At 42.2% G+C, this 24,612-nt stretch overlaps 1 protein-coding gene across 2 annotated transcripts; it reads left to right on the forward strand.

Moving 5' to 3' along the window:
* The first annotated feature begins 263 nt into the window (after positions 1–263).
* Positions 264–24,182, forward strand: DAPP1 (dual adaptor of phosphotyrosine and 3-phosphoinositides 1). Of its 2 annotated transcripts, XM_076336800.1 has the most exons (9): positions 264–357; positions 9,327–9,449; positions 12,728–12,861; positions 16,862–16,992; positions 19,117–19,164; positions 19,404–19,466; positions 21,317–21,402; positions 22,012–22,099; positions 22,567–24,182. In XM_076336800.1, exons 1-9 carry the CDS (start codon positions 296–298, stop codon positions 22,615–22,617), a joined length of 786 nt encoding a protein of 261 aa, XP_076192915.1. In that variant the 5' UTR covers positions 264–295; the 3' UTR covers positions 22,618–24,182. The 2 variants fall into 2 exon arrangements, with proteins under 2 accessions (XP_076192915.1, XP_076192916.1); XM_076336801.1 differs by lacking the exon at positions 19,117–19,164.
* Positions 24,183–24,612: the final 430 nt, after the last annotated feature.

The following is a 24,612-nucleotide window of genomic DNA, read 5'->3' on the forward strand; positions in this document are numbered from 1 at the left end:
AGATTAAAGTAACTGGAAATATGAATTATTCTGGGAATAAAATAAAGTATTTCCAGTATGGGAGAGACATGGCGCACACCGGGCACCGCTACCTACCCGGGGCGGGGGCCTTCGGCCGCCCCTGCCGAGGTCGCTTCCCCGCCGTCGGGGCGGGCCTCCCCGCGACGGGACGGCACCCGCCCGGGGAGGTGCCGCCCCGCCGCCACCGCCCCGTCCGCGCACTTCCTCAGCGGCCCGCGGAGGCGGCTGCGGGCAGCCGTCCTCCCGCGGCGGGGCGGAGAGCCGCGGTGGGACGATGACCCAGCGCCGGGAGCCGCGTCCCGCCGCGCTGCTGGACGAGGAGCTGGAGGCGCTCGGGTAAGCGGCGGTCGGGGCGGCGTCGCGGGGGTCCCCGCGCTAAATGGCGGCCCCCGGCCAACGCTGGGGGCGGCTGAGGGGCGCGGAGGTCCCCGCAGCAAATGGCGGCCCTCGGGTGGTGCCAGGCCGCCCGATGGGAGCTGACAGGGTGGGAGCTGCTGGTTCTTGCTGCTTAATTTGGTAATGAAGTGAGGAATAAGATAAACTGGGGTTTGTTTAATGAGCCCGCCGAAGGGCTCCATGCATGGTGTGCAGCCCATCAGACATGCCCAGCGCCTCATCTGCGTGGCGCGTTTGAGAGGCCGGGAGGCTCCCGTGTACCGAGGATGCTGGCGTGCCGCAGGTGAGTGGGAGAAATAAATAAATAGAAAACCTAGAGCGCAGGCAGGCGTTTCAAATATAGTGGAGAATTAGAGGCAGGGGGCTACAGCTTCACTCAGAGAAGCTCTGCAGTGTCGAAACCTCCTCCGTTGCGAAGAGCCCGGTTTGTGCTGCATCGCTTACCTGCATCTCAAGGGAGCACCAAACCCAGAGCTTGTCCTCAGAGCTGTCTGTCCTCCCTGGCTACAGAGCTGCGCCATCCCTTTGGCCATCTCCTTGTAGCTTGGCCTGGGCCCTGGCCCAGTGAGCTGCCATCCCAGCCGCCATGCCGGCTGCTCCTTGCTGGGCCCTGGGAGGCAGCAGGCATCCCCAGGGCACCTTGGGCTTTGGTAGTGAGAGCAGTGGATGGTTTGCAGCTGTTAGGAGGACATCACCCTTACTCAAAAGCAAAACCCGAGGAGCAAAAAGGAAGGCCGAAGGTTGCAACAGACCTCGCTCCCTGTCCGATGTGACTTACCCATTTTGTCTGCTAGTTAGTTTTGCTTTTACAGGAGGAAGGCTTGGGTTACTTTTTCACCGGCAGCATTGCTGTGGGTGAGAAGAAACGTGGGCTGGAGGAGCGGCACAGGTGGGCACAGGGAGGGAAGGACCGGTGGCAGAAAAGTGAAGTGGAGACAAAGCAGAAGAAAGGCCAGTGAAGATACTGACAAAGCAAAAAGGCTCTGGTGTCACCTCTGCGTTCAAAAAGAATAGATGAAAAAAGTAAAGGTTTTTTGCTTCCTGAGTACTTATGGATAAGGACCAACTCATCATTTATTTTTGTGATTAATTCACTTACTGAAGAAATTAGAGTGCAACAAAGAAACTTGGAATTACTATCTCCACACTGCTGATATTTTCCCATATTTAGAAGAACCTGTTAATGAAATGCCTGTTACTGAAGCATCTAACAAATATGAAATGAAGTCAAGTCACTTTGCGGTGTTACCCAGAGTGGCCATTATATACTTTTCCTTTACATCTGTAAGATTACAGTCATCCTAAAAAAGTATCTACAGAAAAAAAAAAAGAAAAAAAAAGTTGCGGCTGCTGTGGGAAGCATGATTCCCTATTACCAGACTTTTGTTCGTTTAGACTATATGGCCTGAGTTGATTTATGCCAGTAACCTGTGCTTACAAACAGCCTCGCTGGTTGGCAAGGAGTTTGTCCTCATAGATGATCTCACACACTAAACATTCTGGTAGCACGGTCTAAAAGATCTCTTAATGTCAATACATTTTCAGCTGTGAGAAGTAGGTGTGTCACTCTCCAGACCATAACATTAAATTCTCAGCCACCACAAGGGTTTTTTATCCTAAACTTAGTCTCTGGTGCTATCACAGTGCTGAGTTCCCCTTACAGCCGACATAGTATCTTGCACAACCGAGACCCAATTCTGGTAAGGAATATATGTCATTGCCATAGTAAAGACCGACAGAGACAAGGGTCATTCAAATGAGGAGCAGCGTTGATGTTCATATACCTTTGGGGGGGGAATTTGAAGCAGGTTATTTTAGAACTTCTGCTTTACTGTGCAAAAATCAAAGAAGTTGGAGAAGGTTTGAAGAAGCGTGAAATGGGAAGGACTTTTTATTTACTTTTAAGAGAAAGGAGGTTGGGTACCAGGATATCCTCATAGTTTACCAGGTCAGCTGGTCATCAAAATGGAAAGTTGACAGCAGTGTAGATGGGTATACAGCATAAAACCTATCTGACTCTCTGCTAGGTTTGGAGGACCTGGTATTTGCTGGACTGTTCTAGATCAATGCTCCTGTAATTACACTGAGAATATTGGAGCTGGTGGGAGCAAGGCGGGGGGGAGGGGAAAAAAAAAATCAACCTATATCTATTTTACCCCTGCTCTAGAGGTATCCCATCTGTCACAAAAACAAGATCAAGAAGTAAGATTTAACTATCCCAGTTATCATCAGGACAATCACAGTCACTGAAAGATCTAGATATATCTACAGCTGTTCATCAGATTGGATTTTTTTCCCCAGAGCCTCAGTATTTGTAAAGATGGGCTTTCTGACCTTTTACATCACAACAAAAGAAAGCAAGAGTGATGGGTTTGGCTTTTTTTTTTTTTTAAACTACTTCATTCAGTCTGAGGGAAGATGGTGACATATTTATTTGGAGAGTTTGGGTGGTCAAACAATCAAGAGTTCAAAGTGAAAATTCAGATTACTGTCAGCTTCATTGTCAAGGTGTTTATAGGTGGAACTAATGCCTAATGAAAAGGAAGATCAAAATCAGAACACATTGTTGAAAACGTGTTACCTCATTCATTAACTTCTTCCCTAAATCTACCAAAATATTTGGAAGGGAGCACTGAAGTTTGTCAAGAGAGACATAAGCATCTTGGCTTAAAGGAAAAGGAAACTGACATCGTGATTCTTCTTTGAAGGTCTCTTTGGCTATTCCTGGAGTCAACCCTTTTTCCAATCAAATCACATTTATTGCTGTTACTGCTAAAAGGACAGCCTGCGCACTGCAGTGTGAAACTCCTGTAGCTGATCACGTATAATGTGAGTTTGGGGAATTCCACATTGCAGTTCACGTTATTTGCGCAAGAGATGAGAATGTGGAATATCTCATCATCCGAGTAATTACAGGCTGGTCTGGTCACACAGCTTCCGTCCCAACATAGCACACCTTGGGCGACACTGTTTGTCTTTTGGAGGTGAAAGGAACGGGGCAAGAGGAAACAAGTTTTTGTAGCCTTTTTCCTTTTGCAGTCCGAGCGTTCTTTGTCATCCCTCGCAGCACAGCTTTTATGTTCCTCCAGCTCCAGGTTTGACAATACCATGACAGATGGTATTTGGAAGACTGAACAATACACTTCATGCTTAGTTTTAGTAACAGAAGAGAAATTAGGCCACAGGCCTAGATCAGATGATGATAAAATTGGGGAACTGAGGAACTTGTATGACTGGGACAGGGCAAATGGTAATAAGAATTTTTTTTCTTCATCTATATTTCTAATGTAAACACAGGCAAAATTACAACGGTTAGAAAGTGGGCAAAAGAAATGGGTGAAAATCAGAACAAAGGCAGTTGAGAGAAGGGGGAGAGAAAACGGAAGTGAAAAGCAGAAGCTGAACTAGTGAAAGCCTACAGTTAGAAGACATGAACTTTAAGGCTGGACACACTGATGTTACTTCCTCATATTTCTATTTTTTAATTACTTTTCCTGTGAAATGGCACCCTTGTGTTCCAACAAAGTACTTTACATAGGTGTGTGATTAAGTGTTTCAGTGTGACACATTGAAAGGATGTCTAATAAATACCAATTTTGGTTGTATGCCACCTATAACTTCTGTCTTAGCATCCTCACCCTTTTGTAGGTTCTCCAGAGCTCTGTCAACTCATGCACCCTTAAAAACATTGCCAAAACTTCGCTTTTACTGGCGTGAGGTACAGAGAGCCCTTTGCGACTTTCAGATGATAGGTAGTGCTTCTAGGGTTTGGTATTAGGGAAAAAAGTTAAAATTTAAAAAAAAACCAAACAACTTGACAGATATGATCTGGAAGTTGCTGAAATCCAGCATGCAGAGAATAGAGAACTAGTGAGGCTATTTTGAGCATTGCGTCCAGCCAAAGGAGATAAGTCAGTGCTTTCCCGCTCACTCCATCAAGCAGTACAGTGTACTACTCCTTTAACCTAAGAATGGGAATATGTCTTTGAGGCTAGTATATAGTTTCAAAGTGTAAGAAAATTCAACTCGTTGTGGTAGAAGATGTTTTTTTAATACGAAAAAAGTGCAAAACCTGCCAACATCTACCACCACAAAAAAAAACAACCCAGGGTAAATAACTGCTCTGAATAATATTGAAGTCCTACTGAAAGCACATCTGGACCGTCTCGCCCCTAATGCAGATCTCTGTTTCCTTATAGAGGTGGACGAAAGATGAATTAGATTTGCTGTGTTTCTGCTTGGCTCCTGCAGCTCAGGCAGCCGAGGTGTTTTCCACGGGGACGGTCAGCCACCGAGGAGCACAAGCAGTATTGCACCTTCTGTGGTAGGGGAGGGAGCTTCTGGGAAGGGAGCAGAGAGATCACCCAGCTGAATACTGAGAATCTCCTTCCTGCTTTAGAGAAGGAACTTTGAATTGCCCGACTCCTTACAAAAGCAAGCCAAACACGCACACAGTTTCTAACTCTATCCAGGCTATAACTATCTGAGAACATAATCTGATAAGGACACACAAAATAAGCGTGACCTCTGCCTACTGCATTTATCTGATAGCTGGGCATACCTCAGAGTTATCACTTCAGACACTAAAAACAAATGGCAGTCAGAACTTCTAGCTGTGCTCTCTTCTGGCGCTATCTATCTTTCATTTTTATGAGGAAGAAAAGCGAGTGTTTCTACTAGGCATTACACAGTTTGCACATAGAAATGGCTGAGAAGATAATTATCCAAGTCACTCAACATTCATCCTTGGGTTAACCATGTTTGTGTTCTTTGTGTATTCCAGTGTTGTTAAAAAGCTAATCCACCTGATGCCAGCTACAGGTTTATTCACCAGCCCCTGTTTACACAGGCAGAAATGTTTTACAAAATACCCATATGGTTTCTTTGTCAACAGCATTATCAGAAATGACAGATGCTAATATCTAAGGGCTGTCTGATCTGTAGGGGACATAGAAATGAAGTTTTATTAACACTTTTCTTTGAAACGTCATGGGTTGTTAAAGAAAAGAACAAATGAACATTTTGGGGATGATATTCTTACCTGAAGAGAGAGTTTCCCACTCCAAACATTGCTGTAACATACTCCTGATCATCACCACTGTGTAGGGAGGTCCAGTCACTGCATTAACTACACAGAGATCTTAATGAAAGAAGAGATTTTAATGGGAGTGTGTCCTATTCTGGAGTTGTGATGATTAGCATAGCTGCAGTGGTACAGCCGGCTGGCATAGACATGGCTTGTACTGTGGCAGCCACCAGCTTACCCCACAGGGGAACCCCACTAGTGACTGGGTGGGCAGATCCTCAGGGCAAGGCTGTGTGCTCTTATGAGTTTTGGCTCTGTGGGGCACTGTGCATCTCATTTCTTTCTCCTCCTTCTCTTAACAGCAGTGTCACCGATGCAATCTGATATAAAGAATAGGCTGATTTCTGAAAACACTTTCTTTTCCAAAGAGAAACAAAGGCAATCTCACGAGGGCTGTGTGCCCATCTTAAGACGTGCTTTCATGGGCCCAGCAGACTCTTCCACTCCAAAGAGCAGGAAGAATAGCATGGTCCTTCAACAACATGCAATGACAACACAAACATGCTTACATGTATGGGATGAAGAGATTTAATGTAATTTAGGACAAAGTTAAAGTAACAAGAATGGGTAAATGACAGCAATTACAAACTCTGAAACTGAGATCGCTAGTCAAATCGGCGATAAGGAACCCAAAAAAGGGGAGCATGCAGGATTTTTTTATAGGAGAAATGAAATCATTAGAAAAGAAGAACCTCCCAGAAGTATGTATGCATTTGAGACAGGAGGGCTTGCAAGGCCAATGGCACCCAGCAGAAGTGGCTCTGAAGCAGGGAAGGACTTTCTTCCATCTTTCTTCTTGTGTTTCTTCAGAGAAATCTGCATCAGGAACCTCAGGCAATTTCTACACTACTGGTGATTTTCAGTCTGACAAATGTCAACGTACGGGGCATATTTCTAGATTTTTTTGGTAGTGAATACCAGACTCTGTAAGTTGGGTCAAATAAAGATGACTTTTGGAAGGACCTTCAGAAACAGCCCAATATACAAGATACGCACCATGGTTCAAAATGAAAGAATTAAGACAATTCAGCTTTTTGAAGGACTTGCTAGGGGCTTCAAACAGATGGGTGTTTGTAAAGCCTTTTGATTTCCTTAATTTCTTGTTTTAAGACGGCAAGAAGGTAGATATAGTATTATGTTTTCTATCAACAGTTTTCTCCTCCAGGTATCACTCAGAACACAACCAAAACTTAAGCTAAAGGTGACTGCCCTTTACAGTGTCTTGCTGAATGAGCCATGTCTCCCACCTTGATTTACCTGCAAATTTCAAAGAACTGCCTAAAAGATTTTTTCTAAACAAGATAAATAGAAGGATTCGTCCTCTGACAAATATTTAAATTCAACTGAAGCATATCTGGTAGTGTCTAACCACAGGGCTGTTTGGGTTTCTTTTTAGTCCTGTTTACTTGTATTTGTGTCATCAGGCAGGCTTGATTGGGAGAGAAGACTATTTGCATAGGTATGTATTTATTTACCTTCCTGGTGGTCTGTGTGCAAACGCTAAATTTTCCACAGCATTTTAAAATTTTACCTGTGTTCATGCAATTGGAACAAATTTTGAGTGACCATTTTCATACTGGAATATCCAAGTAACCTGACGGTTGTTACTGATTGAACCATCTGTGACAGTCAGGAGGAGGAAAAAAAAAAGCAGCTATGTATACCACAGTGACTTTGGCATGAAGATCTGTATACTGTCTCAAATCCACGTCTACTTTTTAACCTGAGCAAGAGGAACACGGTAACATTTGAGGGATTTTTGTCTGAGACAGCATATTTAGGCAAGAAGACTGGTGCAACCTTGTTAGCAAAGATTTAAAACTGCACTTTAAACCAACATTATTTTCCCAGTTAAGTGGGTAGGGTTTTGTTGTTGGTTTTTGGTTGGTTGTTGGTTTTTCTTTTTGCATAGTGGTAAAATTTCATTAGTCACTGGCCCTTTATGTGCAAAGAGAGAGTAGATTTAAACACAACATTTTTTAAACTTAAGTGACTTCTATTTTAAAATCTTAGTAAAAGACTTTTTGGAAATAAGGTAACAGTGCACATATGAGCAACCTCAAACTGAATGCGCCTCCTTTATGAAAATGACCACTTACAGATTTTCTCAGTGTATGTTTCTTTTGCACAGAAGTGAGAGAAATAGTGTTATGAAATGCCACTCAAAATACAGTGTTGTCTTCTCAGCTGTAGGTACAACCAAGCGTGCATGCTGATATGATCCTCATCGCATCAGGACAGATCTGACCTTTGACTGTTACTTACTTGGGCAGTTAATCCCAAAGCGGATTTTGGCTAACAGGTGTTTCAGAGGATGACACTTTGATCTTTAAATATTCATTATTTTATTCTACTGTGTAGATGGTCCACGGAGCACGTTCTAGAGCCAAAGCAGCAATACCCTGTCTGTATTGAGTTTCACGTGGATCTTGTCTTCCACAGGGTTAACAGTCTGGAGTCTCTCATAAAGCAATTTATCAGCCAGCTGGCCTTTCAAATAGGCAGCCGTCTAAATTCAGAGTTAAAACTTTGTCTGAGATGCCAAGTTTAGTGGCAACTTGCAATGAACAGTTAAGGAGAATGAGTATACAATTACACCTCGTTTCAGTTTGAAGACTGCCATGATACAAATGCCAGAAAGTTCTGTGATCACACTTCTGCTTTCAGTCAAACTGCATTTCTCTGGCTGAAACAGTAATAAGACTTTGACCCCAATACTACAGGCACACACAGTTTAAAGGAAGGGGAAGGAGACTCGGCACTGCTCCGTGTACAGACAAGGGGAGAAGCTTGCTCCCTGCAGAGCTGTGCCCTGGGTACAGTATCCCCTCCTCCTTCTGCACTAGAGGTTCTGGTGTGTGTATATAACTGTCGTTAATATCTGCACACAGCATGTCTTACAGGACTGGCACTCCAGCCTTTTATAGCTGCAGCTCTTTTTTGTGTTCGGTCTCAGGATCATTTCTAATGAGATCCTTTTCTATTGAAAGACATCAGACGTTTCTATTGTGAATCGTTCTGGATGGAAACAAAGCCGTAAACAACATTTCATTATCTTCTTTGCAGGATTTTTTTCCTGTGGATTTCTTGTGCAATTCTTCATATAAAAAAATAAATGAAGTTAGTTTTAACTGAGGTTAGATGAAGCAGGCGTTTAGATGTTTTCCTGCATTGCCCAGACCACGTATGACCGAGCGGCAACAATGGCGAGATTTCCTAAATTTTCACTTCAAACTCTGTCAGTTAATTTTGGTCCCTTCCTCTGTTCCTTCTTCCAAAAATGTTATGCTTTAAATGAACATTTTACACTTAGGCAAATGTGTTTAACTGCAGATCTTAGCAGTGCAGATGAACTGAGTTGCGGGAAATACAGAGTCTGGGAGGAGTTTAAGTGTTGCCTGTTTGCCCCAAAAGAGGAAGCATACCAAAGCGTGTAGTTATGTCAGGAAGTACAGATTCTGAAAATAGACAAAGAATCCTGCATACCCCCCAAAATTGCTTTCACCTTGTCAGCATAGACCTGGGTAATTTGTTGCTCGTGCAAGTAGAATTTGCAGGGTTTTTTAGATTCAGCAAACTGTCAGCTGTTTGTACACAACTTTGTAGTTAGCAAAAAATAAATAGTTTTCTGAGCGTGTTGAAAGGAGGCTGCTGAAAGGGGCACAGGTGTGTGTAACCACTGTGTGCCTGTGAGAAGGATGGTAACTCAGAATTGTAGCAGTGTTAGTTGCAGTCTCTCCTCTTTAACTCGGCTCCATAATGCAGCAGAAGCTGTCCGTTAAGAGCTGAGTGAATGATGCTTTAACCCCTTGTGTCTTCCCAGGTGGTATCATGATAATCTTACCCGACATGCAGCAGAAGCGCTGCTGCTTTCCAACGGGCAGGATGGAAGCTATCTCTTGAGGAAGAGTAATGAAAGGGAAAATTTGTACTCCCTCTCTGTAAGGTAGAGTATGGACAGAAGTTAATTTATCTAATGCTGCACAGCTAGCAGTTTTAAAATCTTCATTTAGTCCCATGTTTGTCTGCATGTGTCATGCATTGAGATGACCTGCAGATTTTTTCCTAGGGCTCGAACTATTTTAATATATGTTCCTAATGGTGTAATCCTGCTGAATGACATTTTGTTAGAAGAAAAAAAAAATTGGATTGGATTTGAAAATTGCTCTCATTTTTCCAAACCATGAATTAATCTTATTGGCGAAAAACATCATTCCATGGATTGGCTGTAGATTTTTAGTCTGCATGATAAAAATCTGTATGGCAGTTGCAAGAGTTTAAGAAACAGCTGATGGGAGTAGAAAAGTTTCATGATGAGGACAGTAGTAAATGTGCCAGTTAATAGGCACTAACTTCACCAGTTTCTGCATCACTGTATAGGAACAATCATCTCTGAGGGACGACCCAGTGTTTGACTGGATGGTTTTAGTCCTCTGTTCTGGGCTAAGACTCAGTCTTAGCCAGTAATGCATGACTAATTTGAACAATATTTTGAAAGTGACAGGCATCAGGCCCTTGAAGTGAATTACAGCAATTTATACCAGTTCAGGACACAGCCAATACAGAGCACAGGTAGCCTGGCCTGGGCACTTCACTGCTGAATCACATTTAAAGAATCTCCCAAGAAGGAGGGAAGCCACAATATTTTAGAGAGGCAACATGAAAGTCGTATGCATTAGATACACAACGTAGTCCCTGCATGTCAGCTGATGGGAGGTAACCAACCTGAAATACGTTCTTAGCCTTTGGCAACTGTATGGTATATTAAACCTCTACAATGAAATTTTGAGCTAGTGCATTCACGCTCATTTCTGCCTCAAACTGAGCCTCTGAAGAATTAATGACCACAGCTCAGTTGAATCGCAGTAACTTTTTAAGCTAAAGTCACTTTGATCAGTATAATGATGCTAGTTATTCACAACCCTAATAGATAGGAACACAGCATATGCCCTTGAATTGCGACTTTCTGCATATTCAGTACCAGGAGCTGTTATAATTTGGAAGTGTAGTTGCTTGGAAACTGAGGAAAGTGCAATTTGCACATACCCTGTTCCCCAGAGGTATAAAAGGCAAATACGAATTGCTTCACTCGTCTCTGACGGAAGACCCAGGAGCAAGTGTGCCGATACATACACTGCTGAAATCATTACCACTATAGACAGCCATTTATACAAGGAGCTTGGGGGGGTGCCCGACAGATCTGAAGATGATGTTACAAAATGAGTATTCACAGTAGCAATGACTGAATTGAGTGCAAGTCTTGGGAAAAAGAATAGTAGCATTTATAAGTAATAGCTTTCCTTAAAAAAATATTAATTTTAAGTGAATCATTGTCTTGCTGTTACTATTTTTTTACTTTAAAATGTAACTAAACATTATTTGAGGTAATCTACCTCAGACAACTAAAAAAAAAATCTTGAAGCTAGTTTTAAAGGGCACTCAGGAAACAACTTACTGTAATAAAATAAAATGTAAATAGTTGTTCTTTTAATAGGAAACGAAAGTTAAAGTGTTAGTTAATGAAAATAAATTTGCTGCTTTAAAAAATTCTAGCCTTAGAAGACCTAGAAAAGTCTACTTCAGGCCAATTCCAATCTCTTGTTCAGCTCTCCATGTAGGAACAAGAGTTACTTACTGCATTACCATATGAACTGAATATTCCAGTCTGGAGTCTGGAGTTTGATAATTTATTCTGTTACGTTAGTTTTTTGGTGGTACAGCTGTCTTGAAATACTGATTTTTAAGTGTTTTAATAATTTTCTACTGTTTGTTTAACTCTTAAGTTTTCCCTTCCATTTTTTGACTAATATTAAAACTTAATTTTAGAATAAGTAATTCAATTTTGTTCTGATACGTTTTTGTAGAATGGATAACTTTAGCAATTCTAGCTGTCATTTTCTTTCTCTCCTAAAATGTCTTCTATAGCTTTTAATTTACTTTCTGCCTCTGCCTCACAAGGAACTTCAGTCATTATTATAGTTTGTTTTAAAAGGCAACAATGCTTAGACATCCCTTGAGGTTTTCATTTACAGCTGTAAGAAGAGAGATCCCATATTGCCTGAAATCCCCTCCCCCAGCTAAATTAGCCAGCTTTAAAAAGGAACTAGGAAGTAGAGTAGAAGTTGCTCTCATTGCAACATTGTATTCTTGTGAAATTAAATGACAAGATGAAAACCCTGTCATTGCAGCAGAGTCCCAGCATCTATTTGCTGTTGTAGGGCATCTGCACTTGGCTTGCACACATTGTGTCTCAGCTGACTGTAGCGCAAAACGTGGGAGGTCAGAGGCATGTTCTACAATATCACGAGTACTGTTCAAAGATAAATATTTGTTTAAATACTTGTTTGAAATTATAATCTCCTGTGGAAGTAGCAATAAACAATGGAAAAGACGCTATAAATCCCTTTCTTCACCATATTTTCAGTATATTTGCTGCATACGTTTTTCCTGAGACAAAGTTTTTTCTGGACTATTTTAGATGCTAGTAACATTAACAGACGTAACTTTTTCACAGGAGAGATACTTGCAATAAGTGCTTCATTGTCTTCTGAAGTCAAAATAATTGCCCGTGCAGGAAGTGAGGCCTTGCACACTTCTCTAAATACCATCAGCTTTCATAAACAGACGCTGTTACTTCCCCGACAGACAAAGGACCCTGGTTCATGTTTGACAGTGCCCATCGTAGAGGAACCATTCCTCTGAGTACAGAGACAAAGCAAACAAATGCTAAAGCCTTAGGTATCTAAAGTTAGGTTATTAAATCCCTGTTTGGGTGCAAAAAGGACGCGAGGCAGCCTATTTTTGAAAGAGAAACAGAAGACATTTTCAATGAGATTGGGATGTTACCTGAAAAGTAAGACATATACCAAGACAAAAGCCCGGTAAGTGAAGGGATATCATCCTGCTTAGACAGAAGGCTGGAAACCTCATTTGTGAGTCTTTTTACTGATTGCCGCAAGAGTTAATTTAACTTACTTAGCCTTTATAGGCTTTCATAATCTCATATCTGTAAAGCAGCAATTAGATTTTTCTTAATAAATCTGAGTCTCAGATGTGTTGAGTATTAGTGAGGGACGGTAATGGCAGTAGTATTACTGCTAGGACAGTGACTGTCAGCCTGTGATCTGGGCCAGATTTCCTGTAGTGGAAGCTGCTATTTAAGGGTTGTACATGCCAAATGAGTTTGGCATTTATGCCTTGACAGATTTTCCTTTTTTATTTTAGGGGAAAGGATTCCGTGAAACACTTCCATGTTGAACATACAGGAACTTCATTCAAATTTGGATTTAATGAATTTTCTAGCTTGAAGGAATTAGTCATGCATTTTGCAAATCAGCCTTTAATTGGAAGTGAAACAGGTAAGGAGAGCCATATGTTTGTATGAACACGTTTGTAGTCATGCCTCACACAGATCTAAGTAAAAGGAGCTTCCGATATGTTATCAAATAGATCTACTGCTGAAGTGTTCCTCTTCAGAAATTCACCTTTGTATTAACCTCAGGATCTAAGATGTTCCTCTTCAAAAACTCTTTCAAGTACTCTGAATTCAGACAAACTACATGTAAGCTTACTGGGTTTTGCTAACCAGGGACATGAGCTCCTTTTGATTTCTCAGAGAGAGAAGGAAGCATTTCAAAATACACATGTACTGGGAGGAACAGAACCTTCTCAAAAAGGGCAAAACCAAAGCAAGGTGTTTAATGAGGAAATAAATGTTCATCTATGAAGTTGAAATCCCCCAATAAGAATAAATGGAAAAGGGACTTGAAATTGTTCATCTCCGCTATTCTTCATCCAAGGAAGAAGTCTACAGTGATATGTTCCTCTCTCCTGTAGGGAATGTGGCCTGTATTACCTCTCCCTTTCTGTCTACAGTGGATCAGCCTGCTGATGCCATCTGCCATCACAGTGATTTGTCTTGGTTTTAAGAAAAAGAGGGAGAAAAGCACAGGCTTCTTTAGCAGCCAATGTGCTGCCTGAATTAAGAGTCAAAAGATTAAACTTGATTCCTGCAAGTGAGTTGAACACCACCAGACCAGAATCCCTGGAGAAACAGATGCATATTATCATGATAATGCCAGTTTTAGGTTTAGCTTCAAATGTAAGAGTTGAAGATGTGTCAGTACAAGTTAGTGCTAAAAACTACAGTATCGTGTGTAGAAAGTATATGCAAATAACTCAGAGTAGTACTAATTATACGTGCAAGAGACCAGTTAAATGATAGTTGGCACATGCAATAACTGTAATATGTCACACATTAAATATGCACCAGTGCTCTTTTAACTCAAGCATTAAATTCAAGGGTTGCTTTGCAAATTTTTTTTCCCCCAAGAGAAATGCAGTGGTATACTCAAAATGGCACTTGTATCTTTCAAAGCATTCTCTTTTTAAATTGCTTTTAAGAGTGGTTCAAACACAGAGTTCCTACATGTATCTTTTGTGCCAGTAAGCTGTTTTTCCTGTGAAATCAGTCATGCACCCACGGGCCTAACACTAAAGATTTCAGATGACGTATAAAACTTGTATTTCCCCATTCCTTCACTGCGTGTGTTACAGACATTAGTAATCAAGGCATTGGTGTTATGTGATCTCTGTGGACAGGATCAACACTGCTGAATGATGGGCTCACTTCTCGCCTTAAAGCTCCCTAATCAGATTCTGCTGGCTCTGTGAAACCTCTTTAAGTTGGATGTGCTACAGAATAAGAAAAGCCATTTGAACATCACATCAAGAAACCTTCCACCTTACCTTACCATGGATAGCAGTAGAGAGGAAGAGAGAGTTAGCACTCAGGCAATGTTCCTTCAGATACAGGTATCAAAGGTTTCCTGGGTGGTAACTGATTTATACCAAAAAGGGGGTAGGGGCTCATCAGAGCCCACTCTAAGCCAAGTGTCAGTGTGGCAGGATGACCGGCCCAACACAGGGTCACACAGCAGGTTGGCAGAAGGGCCAGCAACAGAGTCTGATTTCTTAGGCCACACTTCCTTTCAGTGAAAAGCAGCAAGCGACCTTTAGCTCAGGCATTAGTAGAAAGTAGTTGGACCAGTTTTTCTTATTCCTTGTTATACTTACAAACAATTTTCTGTAGCAACACTGTGAGATCAGGAATGAAAGAGTAAAGCAAGATAGCATTTTTCACCTCCTCCTTGCTTATGGACAGGATTTTTTAAGACAGAGACCCACGAGAGAGAATATGTAATGGTTTCCACTATCTTCCATTTAAGTTTGTCTCACTGGAGCTAGTTTTGTGTCTGAAGAGGCACACCAGACTCTCTTTGATCAGTGCTTGAACACACAGGCCTGCACCCCTGCAAACTGGTCCATGGAGCTCAGTGATTCTTTTGTACTGGGACAGCTGCAGGTTTGTGCTTCAAGCCCAGCAAACCTTGTTTTACTACAGCTTCATTTAAGTCATTACCCAGACAAAAAAGCCAAAGTCACTTGAAGCTAACATCTCCAACAATGGGACTAATTTTCATTTTTCCTTTAGAAATAGGTATCATGCACAAACATGCAAGAAGAATCTTGCTACAGCGCAGCTTTTACTAGTTCTTTTGTACCATTACCAGATGATTCTGTACAAGTATCTTTCGTGAAGAAAAAACATGGAGAACTTACCAGAAAACAAATATTGTATAAAATGTTAAACTAGTCCTCCTAGTTCTGCAGTAGGACTCTTTATCCATGGTGTACAGGGGATGGTACTCTTGATTCTATGCAACAGCTTAAGAGTAGTTTCTGTGGACTGGTGATGGGCGTGTTCTCAATTTCATTTTAAATGATAAAGCATTATTTTTCTGCAAGGCCAGAGAGAATTAAACTAATTTTGACTGTTCACTTACTGCAAGTTGAATATATCACATTTGCATACATCCCCTGTGCCTGCGAACAGATTTCAGTTGGTTAATTCAATTTTTCCACTTCCCTTTGTAGCCCTTCCCATTACAAAATATACTTTAAAGTTTATTTCACTTTTAAATTACTCAATCACCTGTAGGTTTCAAGTCCAAGTTCTTACCAATTCTAGCATCCCTCCTCTTTAAGAGCTGACAATATCAGCATAAAATGCAAATGGAGCAGCATTTGTATGCTGTGACATTATTTTTAAAGAATGAGATTAGATGGTGTAGCAGTTACTATTTTAAGGAGGTTCTTCACTATTGTGAATAGTGTAATAGATTCACTATTGAGAATGCAGCTTTTTGCAGAGAACTTGCAATAAACATGGCCTTATTTGAAGAACAAAGAATGGCTATAATCAAAATGTTACTAACTGGAAAGAGCTATGGCAAAACAGTTAAAGGCAATGGTAATGTGGGCTTACTGTTAGGAAGTCTGTATCCGAAGCTCTGACAGATTAAGTGATTTACGCAGCAAGCAGGGGGTTGTTGGCAAAACCAGGATGACTGTTATGACCTCGTATCTTAGTCTAGCATCCTGCCTACCCACCCAGCCAGCCTCCTGTGCAGGAAGGGAATTTAATGTGTCAAGTGATTCCCTGCAAGCACTAGTAAGTTTAAAGGTTTTAAAAAGGTACTGTGTATTTACAGTTTTCACAGTTGCATGTAAACAGGCATGATAATGTCTGTAGTCACATCTTCATGAATGCAGTGAAAGCGTAGGTCACATGTAGGTCAGCATTTCAGCTGTAACTATAAAATCTGTGTTTCAGTTTGTTCTGTATTACATGGTTACTCCCTGACTGGAAAGAAGATCAAGCAGGACAGGAGACACCTGCCTTTGAGGGTTGTCTGACGGTCCTGTTCTGTTGCTGTCTTGATTTTTCGCCACTTACCATGCATTGCAGAAGGGGTTTAATTACCTGCTGCTTAGAAGAAGTGAAGAGCGTTTTCATTCTTGTTTTCAGAGATGTAAGAACAAATTGACTCCCACTGTACAGGGATGAGGGAATGGATTTAGGCAAGGTCCAGGTGCCCAAGGTATTGAGGACTCTGAGCAACACGACAGAGCCAAGGAAGTGAGACTGGGCAAGTGAATCCAGCAGCAAGTGCCCTTCTAGTTTGCATGGGTGGATTTTTGTAGAAAATACCCATCACAAAGTCTAAACTATTGAGATGATGCATGTTAGAAATATTTGTCTAGTTTTATCAGCATGGGAGAGTAATTTCTAGCATCTGATTGTTTTCTCATGTGGGCGTGGCCTGAGTCCTGCCCCCTTCCAAGGAAAACCCCTTACAGGGAGAGTTGCAGAGATCTTGGAGAGGTTATTAGCTCTTATGCCTTTTTAATTTTAGGAAAGGTAAAGTTAACCATTCCACAAACAGGCAGCTACTGCCAGTTATTTTCTAAGACTGTCTTGCCAGATGACTTAATCCTGGCTCTTTTCCTCTCCAGGAACCTTAATTGTATTGAAGCATCCCTACCCACGGAAAGTGGAAGAACCTTCCATTTATGAGTCCGTCCGAGTTCACACGGCGATGCAGACGGGAAGGACAGAAAGAGACCTTGTTCCAAATGCTCCCTCAGTAAGTTGTGTTCTGGTGGGAGGGGTGCTTCTCCTGGCCTGAGTTTAGTATGATTGCTGGAGGGAGCTATGGAATAACACCAGTAATTCATCCCTTTGTGGGTTCATAAATACAGGAAGTCTTTGCCTACCAAGACAAAACAAACACAGACTTGCTAAGTACAGTCCCATGACAAATAAAGGCTTTTACAATTGTTGTCACCAAGACCTTCAGTGCTGTCACTGGGAAAACATTGTCTGCAGCTGACCTAGGTGATTCTGACCATCCAAACAAGGAATATATGAAAGGTTTTCATTCTCCTGTTATCTTCCTTTTAGAATGCCATCTTAGCAGTAACATTATCGGGAATTAAAAAAACCAACCAAACAAAACAAAAACCCAGAACCCCCCAAAACACACACCACACAAAACAAACACAACACTTCTCACATCTTTCTGACAACATTCATCAGGCTGTATGCAGCAATACCTATGTCAGGTTGCACAGTAAGCCCTTGTTTTGCCAAGCACCCTTTAGGGCCAGTGGGAAGTCTCGCTCCCCACAGGTGAGGGGAGGAATACACTAAATAGCAAAACCAAGTAACAGCTACAGGATTTACCACATTTTGTCTCACTCAGTGAGTATGAGGATTAGATGACAGGAAACAGATAGTAGTCCTGACAGTCATAAACTCATTACTACTTACTATTTTTGCAGTCATCTTTGTTAGAATTATTTTGCCCAGTTAGCAACATACAGCCTCCTTCCTAACTGGGGGGAAGGAAGGAGCATCTCTGACTTTCTAGGTTGGTTAAAAAGTGACTTTTTGAAAAAAATATTCAAAGATGTGCAACACAGGCAGGGACACATTTGGAAAAAGAAACCCCAAAATGAAGCGCAGTACAACCAAGTTAATAAGAGTGTCTGTGTCCTGATAGGTACATTACTCAAAAGTTTTTTTTGACATTTTCACACTTGGATTTTACTGTTTTAGAATCACCTTGTCTTAAAGCAGGAAGACAACTTGCTGTATTCTGACACTAGACTTAAACCCAAAATAGAGCGATATGACAGAAGAGCTTCCACCTTTTCAGCCCTAGTAATTTTGAGCACAGTAAAAAGCTGTGTCATGTTAAAAGCCATGCCTTACTGGTGTGAGAAACAAGAGAACATCTTCATATCCATTTGGGCCACCTGCTCTGACATCTGTGGCTCACTTGGACAGTAATTAGAGACTTTAAATCCCTTGTAACTCATATCTAAGTGAGACAGGTGGTTTCTCGAGAACAGTATTGCTCAGAACAGAGAGGAAAGTATTTTAATTACATACTGTATTTTTTGAGAAAGAGGAAGAGTTACATTAATACGGGTTAATGACGTTAATAAAAGAACCACTTCTGATGTGTCTCACAACCAGCCCTTCATGGCTGAGTTCCATTTTAACCTCCAAAAAAACTTGACTCCCACATACAACCAATAAAAAGGGAATTTTTTTAAAGAGCAAGTAGTAATTAACTTGGCAAGAATTTGGTTTTCAGAGGTCTGCAGTCTCACAACTAGGTCCCTACACAGAGTTTCAGTATCTGAGAAGTCATAAGGTCCCAACGTCACTCCTGGTGGCAGAGAAACAGTTCAAAAAACAATTTGTCAATAAGCACATTGAATGTAACAGGTTTTTCCTCTCAAGCATGTGGCTGTTTGAGAGAAGAGAATGCCTAAGTAAAACACCACTTTCCCCCCCGCTTGCATTTCAAGAGCGATTTCTGTCAATAATTCCACTGTCAGCTAAACCCCAGGTGCTCCTGGTTACAACATGTACTGAGGCAACCATCTAACTTTACTAAATAAACTGGAACTACAACTATTGTGCTGCGTTTAGTTGAGGAGATGCAGGCCAGAAGCTTGCTGAGGGAGGCACGGTCTAAGAAATTACCGTTAGAGCCAGCGCAGGTCCATGTTTACCCTAATGGTGGATCCAGCCTTGTCAGGGGAGCACAGGAGTGAGGACAGGGCAAGTGGCCATGGGAAGTTTCCCCAAGAACAGGCCGCTTTTCCATCTTCCAGATGTAGGCAAAGAGGGGGATGTGGCAAATAGAAGCAGGGCTCAGTCTCTAACCCTGATCCCTTTCCTTGTTACTTCACAGCTTGGTACAAAAGAAGGATATTTGATAAAACAAGGCAAAATAGTCAAGGTAAGGAAAACTCGTACTCCTTGCTTCCACTCTGCAGTCACCCGCAGAAGCTGGAGACAATGCGGAGCTGAAATAGCTCCACCTGCATTCCCCTGCAGAGAGGAACAGTTTGTGTTTTGAGCAACAAGAAAGCACGACTGTAAACCAGGGCAAGTCAACAGCTTTAAAGGTTCTTCTTTCCTAAGAAGCATTACACTGAATTCTCACAAGACAATTACCATCCGTTCTTGATCTTTCAGAATTGGAAGACAAGGTGGTTTACACTGCATAGGAATGAACTTAAGTATTTCAAAGACCAGACAGTAAGTAGCAAACACCAGTTCTACTCTTTAAACCTCTACAGAGGCAGCTGCAGCCTCCTCCTATCTCTGGCTTCTCACATCTGTATCACAGCTTCCCAAGCTAAAGCTTCCTATACTGTTAGAGGGGTCAGACTTTTCAAATAAAGTCAGACAAGAGAAAGTTAGTAAGTTTTACAGCTGGAAAACATTTACTGTGCCCTGTCAGTCTTACCTACTAGGCAGAGTCGTCGTTTACAGTGCATTTTTTTGGTTGTTTGCTTCAGTGGATTTTAAGCTAACAGCACAACACAGCTTTTATCGGTAGCTTTGACACACAACCTAACAGGCAGTGGTGCTATTAAAATATTTCTGCAAATACTAGTAGTATATTTTGCATTCCTTGATTTCATCCTTTTATTTCAAGTGGTTGCACAGTATACATAGAAAAAAACATTCCTTTAAAGACATCGTCCTTCCTAGCACTCTGACATAGATTAACCTGCTGCATCTGGGAAAATGTGTGTCCTTACAGTTGCTGTTCCATTTCTATCTTAAACTGAGTAAAAATAAGACATACACCTAGAGTTTCTCCACCCTTAAAATACTCCAGTTTGGGTTCCTTCGTAAACACAGCCAAACTGTTTACCTCTGCACCTCTGCCAAGCCCTATTTCAAGCATCTAACAGATTTTAACACAACGGCAGACACAACTGCTCTCTCTCACCAAACATTACCATTTATAAATGGTTATGTATTTACGGGACCTTCCATCAGTTTTCATTTCAGTTCAAGCCAACTTGAATTAAGTTTCCAGGATAACATTTCAAAGGGCAGCACTCCAAACATTTGAGTAGCATTTGTGACTTACCAGGCGAGAAGGTGTCTTTGTCAGGAATGTGGCCCCCTCCCAGGCAGCGTGGGTGTCTCCTGGCACTCCCATTGTTGCTGTGGGGTTACAGATACCTACGGGTGAGCAACTTGCTGCTGGCCCTGGGATGGCATTTGCTAGCACACCTCAGCACAAGTTGCTTTCTTCTAGTGTAGTGCGTAACTAACAGCCACTGAGCCAGATGAGAACATAAGGAAAGGTGAGAAAGCACAGACACCTCCATACGCCTGATAAAGGACCATGAGAACAGCTAAGGGTGTTTGGGCAGAGAGCAAGCTGTTCTTCTACTTCAGCTGCCTCTTCCGAGGTGCTCAACAGTGTGAGGCTGAAACAAATCAAAGAAGAACTGTCATGCCTAGGGAGAATGAAACTCGTAAGGGAGATGCGTTGAAGTCATACACAGACAGTGCACATCCCCACACTTGAGCACTCCTGGGCCTGTCCCAAGAAACTTAAGATATATACACACACTGCTCATGCAGCCAGACTCATCACTTCTGCTACAAGCACTACTTAAGCTTTGCTTCTGCATTTTTTCCTACCCAGCTTCATCCTTTTAAAGCACTTAGAATTAATTAAATCCCCAACGGCTGGCTAGGCCTGATAAGACCTATAACCAATCCCTTGTCTCTGTAAACCTTAGCTGGAAGTGATACCAGATTTGCTGCTGTGTCAGTTACATTATAATGCATTGACCAAGCCCTCAGCAGTCTGCATCTAGCTCAAACTTTCCTGCAGTAGAGATCTCCTCTGTTGTTTGTCTAGATCTGAACTGACTGTCCTGTTTTTTTTATGTTTAGCTCAATTCATATCATGTTAGCACTGATGTTACGTTTGCTAGTTTGGGTTTACGGTGTTACAGCTGTTGTACCTATGCCTGGAAAAACCTAGTGTGCCTGTAAAGGTCTAGACGCACTGAAGATGAACCGAGCTAGCCCTATCTTCTGTTTTCATGTGTTTCCATTTTAAAACCATTTTCAAGGCCACAGAACCGATTCGGGCACTTGACTTAACTGAATGCTCAGCTGTGCAATTTGACTATTCCCAGGAAAGAGTCAACTGTTTCTGGTAAGTTGCTGTACTTTCTCCACCTTGCTGGGAAGGTCAAAATAGCCAGGGAAGTTTGAAATGTAGCCACTGGGTGCTTCTGAAAGCTCCCTTGCCGGTTGTGACCCTGCTCTTCCTCTAACTCACGAATCTGTTTCTGTCAGCCAGCCTCTGTCAGTCCTGCACGGCTTTGCCAAATTACTGCTGGCAAAAATTTTCTGTCTTGGCGAGGAGGAAGGGTGTAGGCCTATGTGTAGCGGGCATTTCTTTTCCTAATTCTGTAAGCATGTATAATCATCACCTAGACCCATGGAACTTAGGTATGGTCCAGTTCCCAGTTCAGACATTGCTGCGGGTCACACAGTAACCGCTTCTGTGCCCAGACGTGGGTCTTTTGTCCTCATGGGCCTGGGGCAGCATCTCCCCAAGCTGTAAACTACTGTCAATGCGAGCGTGCTTGTTTACAAACCATTCTTGGCTAACCTCCCTCCTGGTGACTGAATGGGAGGATGGCCTCCCTGCCCTGCTCTGCCTAAACAACTGTTGGTGCAGGCCAGCTGGGTTCGGTTTGAGGAAGAACTACCAGTTGTTCTAGCAATTTAAGAAATAGTTTTAATTGTTTACTTACAGTTTAGTGTTCCCACTAAGGACATACTACCTGTGCGCGAAAACTGGAATAGAAGCTGATGAGTGGATTAAAATACTGCGATGGAAACTGGTAAGATGATGTGCAGTGTTACATGGCAGTACACCTCAGGCAGCAGTACCCTTGGTACTGCCATCATAAACCCCCCAATATTGTAGCACCAAGTGCTACAGTTCTTGGTATCTGCAAGAAGGGAGTACTTGTTCTGGCTTCCAGGCCAACTAGACTGGAATACGTAGTTTTCGCATAATGTATATGCCTGCAAACCCACTTTAGCATTTTTGGGATGCACTTTTAACACACATACTCATTAGGAGGAAGAAATTACTTCCATCTTTAAGGATGTCATCGTGTAGAGGGTAGACAATATGGAGCATCAGCACGGACCGCATGTGTTGGGTCATGAAGGAAGCAATGAGAAGAGAATGTAAAGGCTTGAAAGCGTTACTTCCTTAAAAATATCAGTATTTGGGTTGGTCGTACTCACCCACATCCACATGCATGCAGACAAACAGTAATGGATTGTCTTTCTGTTCTAGTCACAAATACGGAAGCAACTGGAGCAGCATAATGCCACCCTCAGTTCCTAGCTGCACCTCCAATACTTCTGCTCCATTGGCAGGAATTGCCTCTTTGCCAAAGGGAGGGCATCGCTTACAAGAGGACGGTTTCACACGTCTCCGTTACTCACAGTGGGCACGCATGCGCATGTATGCCCACGCACAGACGCTTGCATCCAGCTCTGCACACAGAGGATTCGTACAGCTGAGCGCTCTTGGGCTGTTGAGTCACGTGTGGAGGCGGTTGCAAGATCAGAGTGTCAGTTTGATATGCATGGTGTATGCCTGTAATGCACTTAATTCAAACACCTGTTAACTAATCACAGAAGTAGTCACCGTTTAAAACTTTTGTGGTTATGCAGAGCACTCTCGATAATTTATTGCAAGCTCCATCACAACTAACCATTAGCAGCATATTCTGTAACCTTGAGCCTGTTATTTAAAACTGGTCCTTTCTGGAAACATTTAATATTTCTTTTGCATTACCTGTTTAGGCTCTAAACCAAAAGAAAAATGACAGAGGTAATTACATTTTTGTAAATAGCATCTATACTACAATCCAGAGAATATTTCAAGGCCCTTCTCAAGGTGATGGATGAGTAACACTTAGTTCTGGTCAAATATGTTTTTGTATGGTTTAGATTCATACCACAGTGATGGCTACAAGTGAATGTTTGTTTCAGACAGCATCTATAGGTAACGGTGAGCAGCATCATGCGAGCATGCTTGTTTACAAACTAGGATTATGAGAAACAGGCAGCTGGTTCCCGGCACGCATATGACAGAGCTGCCGTGGGACCTTAAGGATGGGTGACAGGACTCTGCAGAAATCTTTGCCTGTGGCAGCCACCAGCGTTGTTAGTAGCGTTATGAGTTGGGCCCCCTACAGTCCCCCTTGAAAATGGGCTGGATTTTGTATTTTTTCCTCACGCAGAGAACTCAAAACAAGGTTTTGTCCAGAACTGTGTTTAGAATTAAGCACTGCTTGCTTTATATTAAACAAAAAACACCACATACACTAAAAATACGAATTTAAAAGAATACATCTTCTACATAACCTGATGTAAATTTCCATCTGTATTTTGGAAGACTCATACACACTGAACAGTGTTGTGGCTCGCTACAGAGTTGAGAAGCAGAATCCAGTACTTTGGTGCTGTAGTCAAAACAGATGTTACATTTTGGAAGCAAAGTTTGACACACTGGAGGGTCCCAAGACCAGCTTGGCCTGACCTCAAGGCTGACCCAGCTGCAAGACCCCCCGAGCAATCCTGCTCCTCCTGCAGGGGTGGGGGCCCATCACCCTGCATAACAGTCAAGTTTCTGCTGAAACTGTGTGCAAACCTCCCCCACTATGCAAATGCTGCAGCACAGGGCTTAGTATTGCTCACACAGCAGGTCAGCGTTCAATAGATGCCTTTACTGTGAGAAGACTGACGAAGAGCAGGGGGAAAAACATACCAGAAGAAGAAAGAAAATCTAGATTTGGAGACAGGAATAGCATTTTATTTCAACTTAGAAATTCAAAATATTTGTAAATATTTTTATACAGACTGTTTTCTGAAAAAAATGTCATTATAAAACTACCAAAGGTCTTCTGTATTCCTGTGCTGTATTGCTAAAGCTTTGTCCTCTTTTTTCCTTTAAAGAAGTGGTTTAACAAACGGGCATCTCCCGTTTAGTTAAAAAGCTTTGATGAGTTTGTGTGACAGAGAGGCAGCGTAAAGGGAAGAGAGAGAGAGAGAGAGAATGTTCTCTAACAGCATTACTGTTCCGTGAAAATGGCTTGGAAATGAGGCTTGAAGCGTAACCACAAAAGCAGCCTTCCCTTTTTCACACAACTGGCTGTGTTACAAAACGTCAGAAGCGAGTTCAGCACATGGTGTCACGAACTGAAGCCAGTAAAAGAAATGGCGCTTGGCCGGCCTAGGAGGCAGTCACAGACAGACGAGTTGAACAGAAGCTAACAGCAAGGGTAGGCCTCAGATGGAACACAAATGCTTTTTGCCAGAAATACACGCAGAG

This window comes from Aptenodytes patagonicus, chromosome 4 (genome assembly GCF_965638725.1).
Source record: "Aptenodytes patagonicus chromosome 4, bAptPat1.pri.cur, whole genome shotgun sequence".
In the NCBI taxonomy this organism is placed as follows: domain Eukaryota; kingdom Metazoa; phylum Chordata; class Aves; order Sphenisciformes; family Spheniscidae; genus Aptenodytes; species Aptenodytes patagonicus.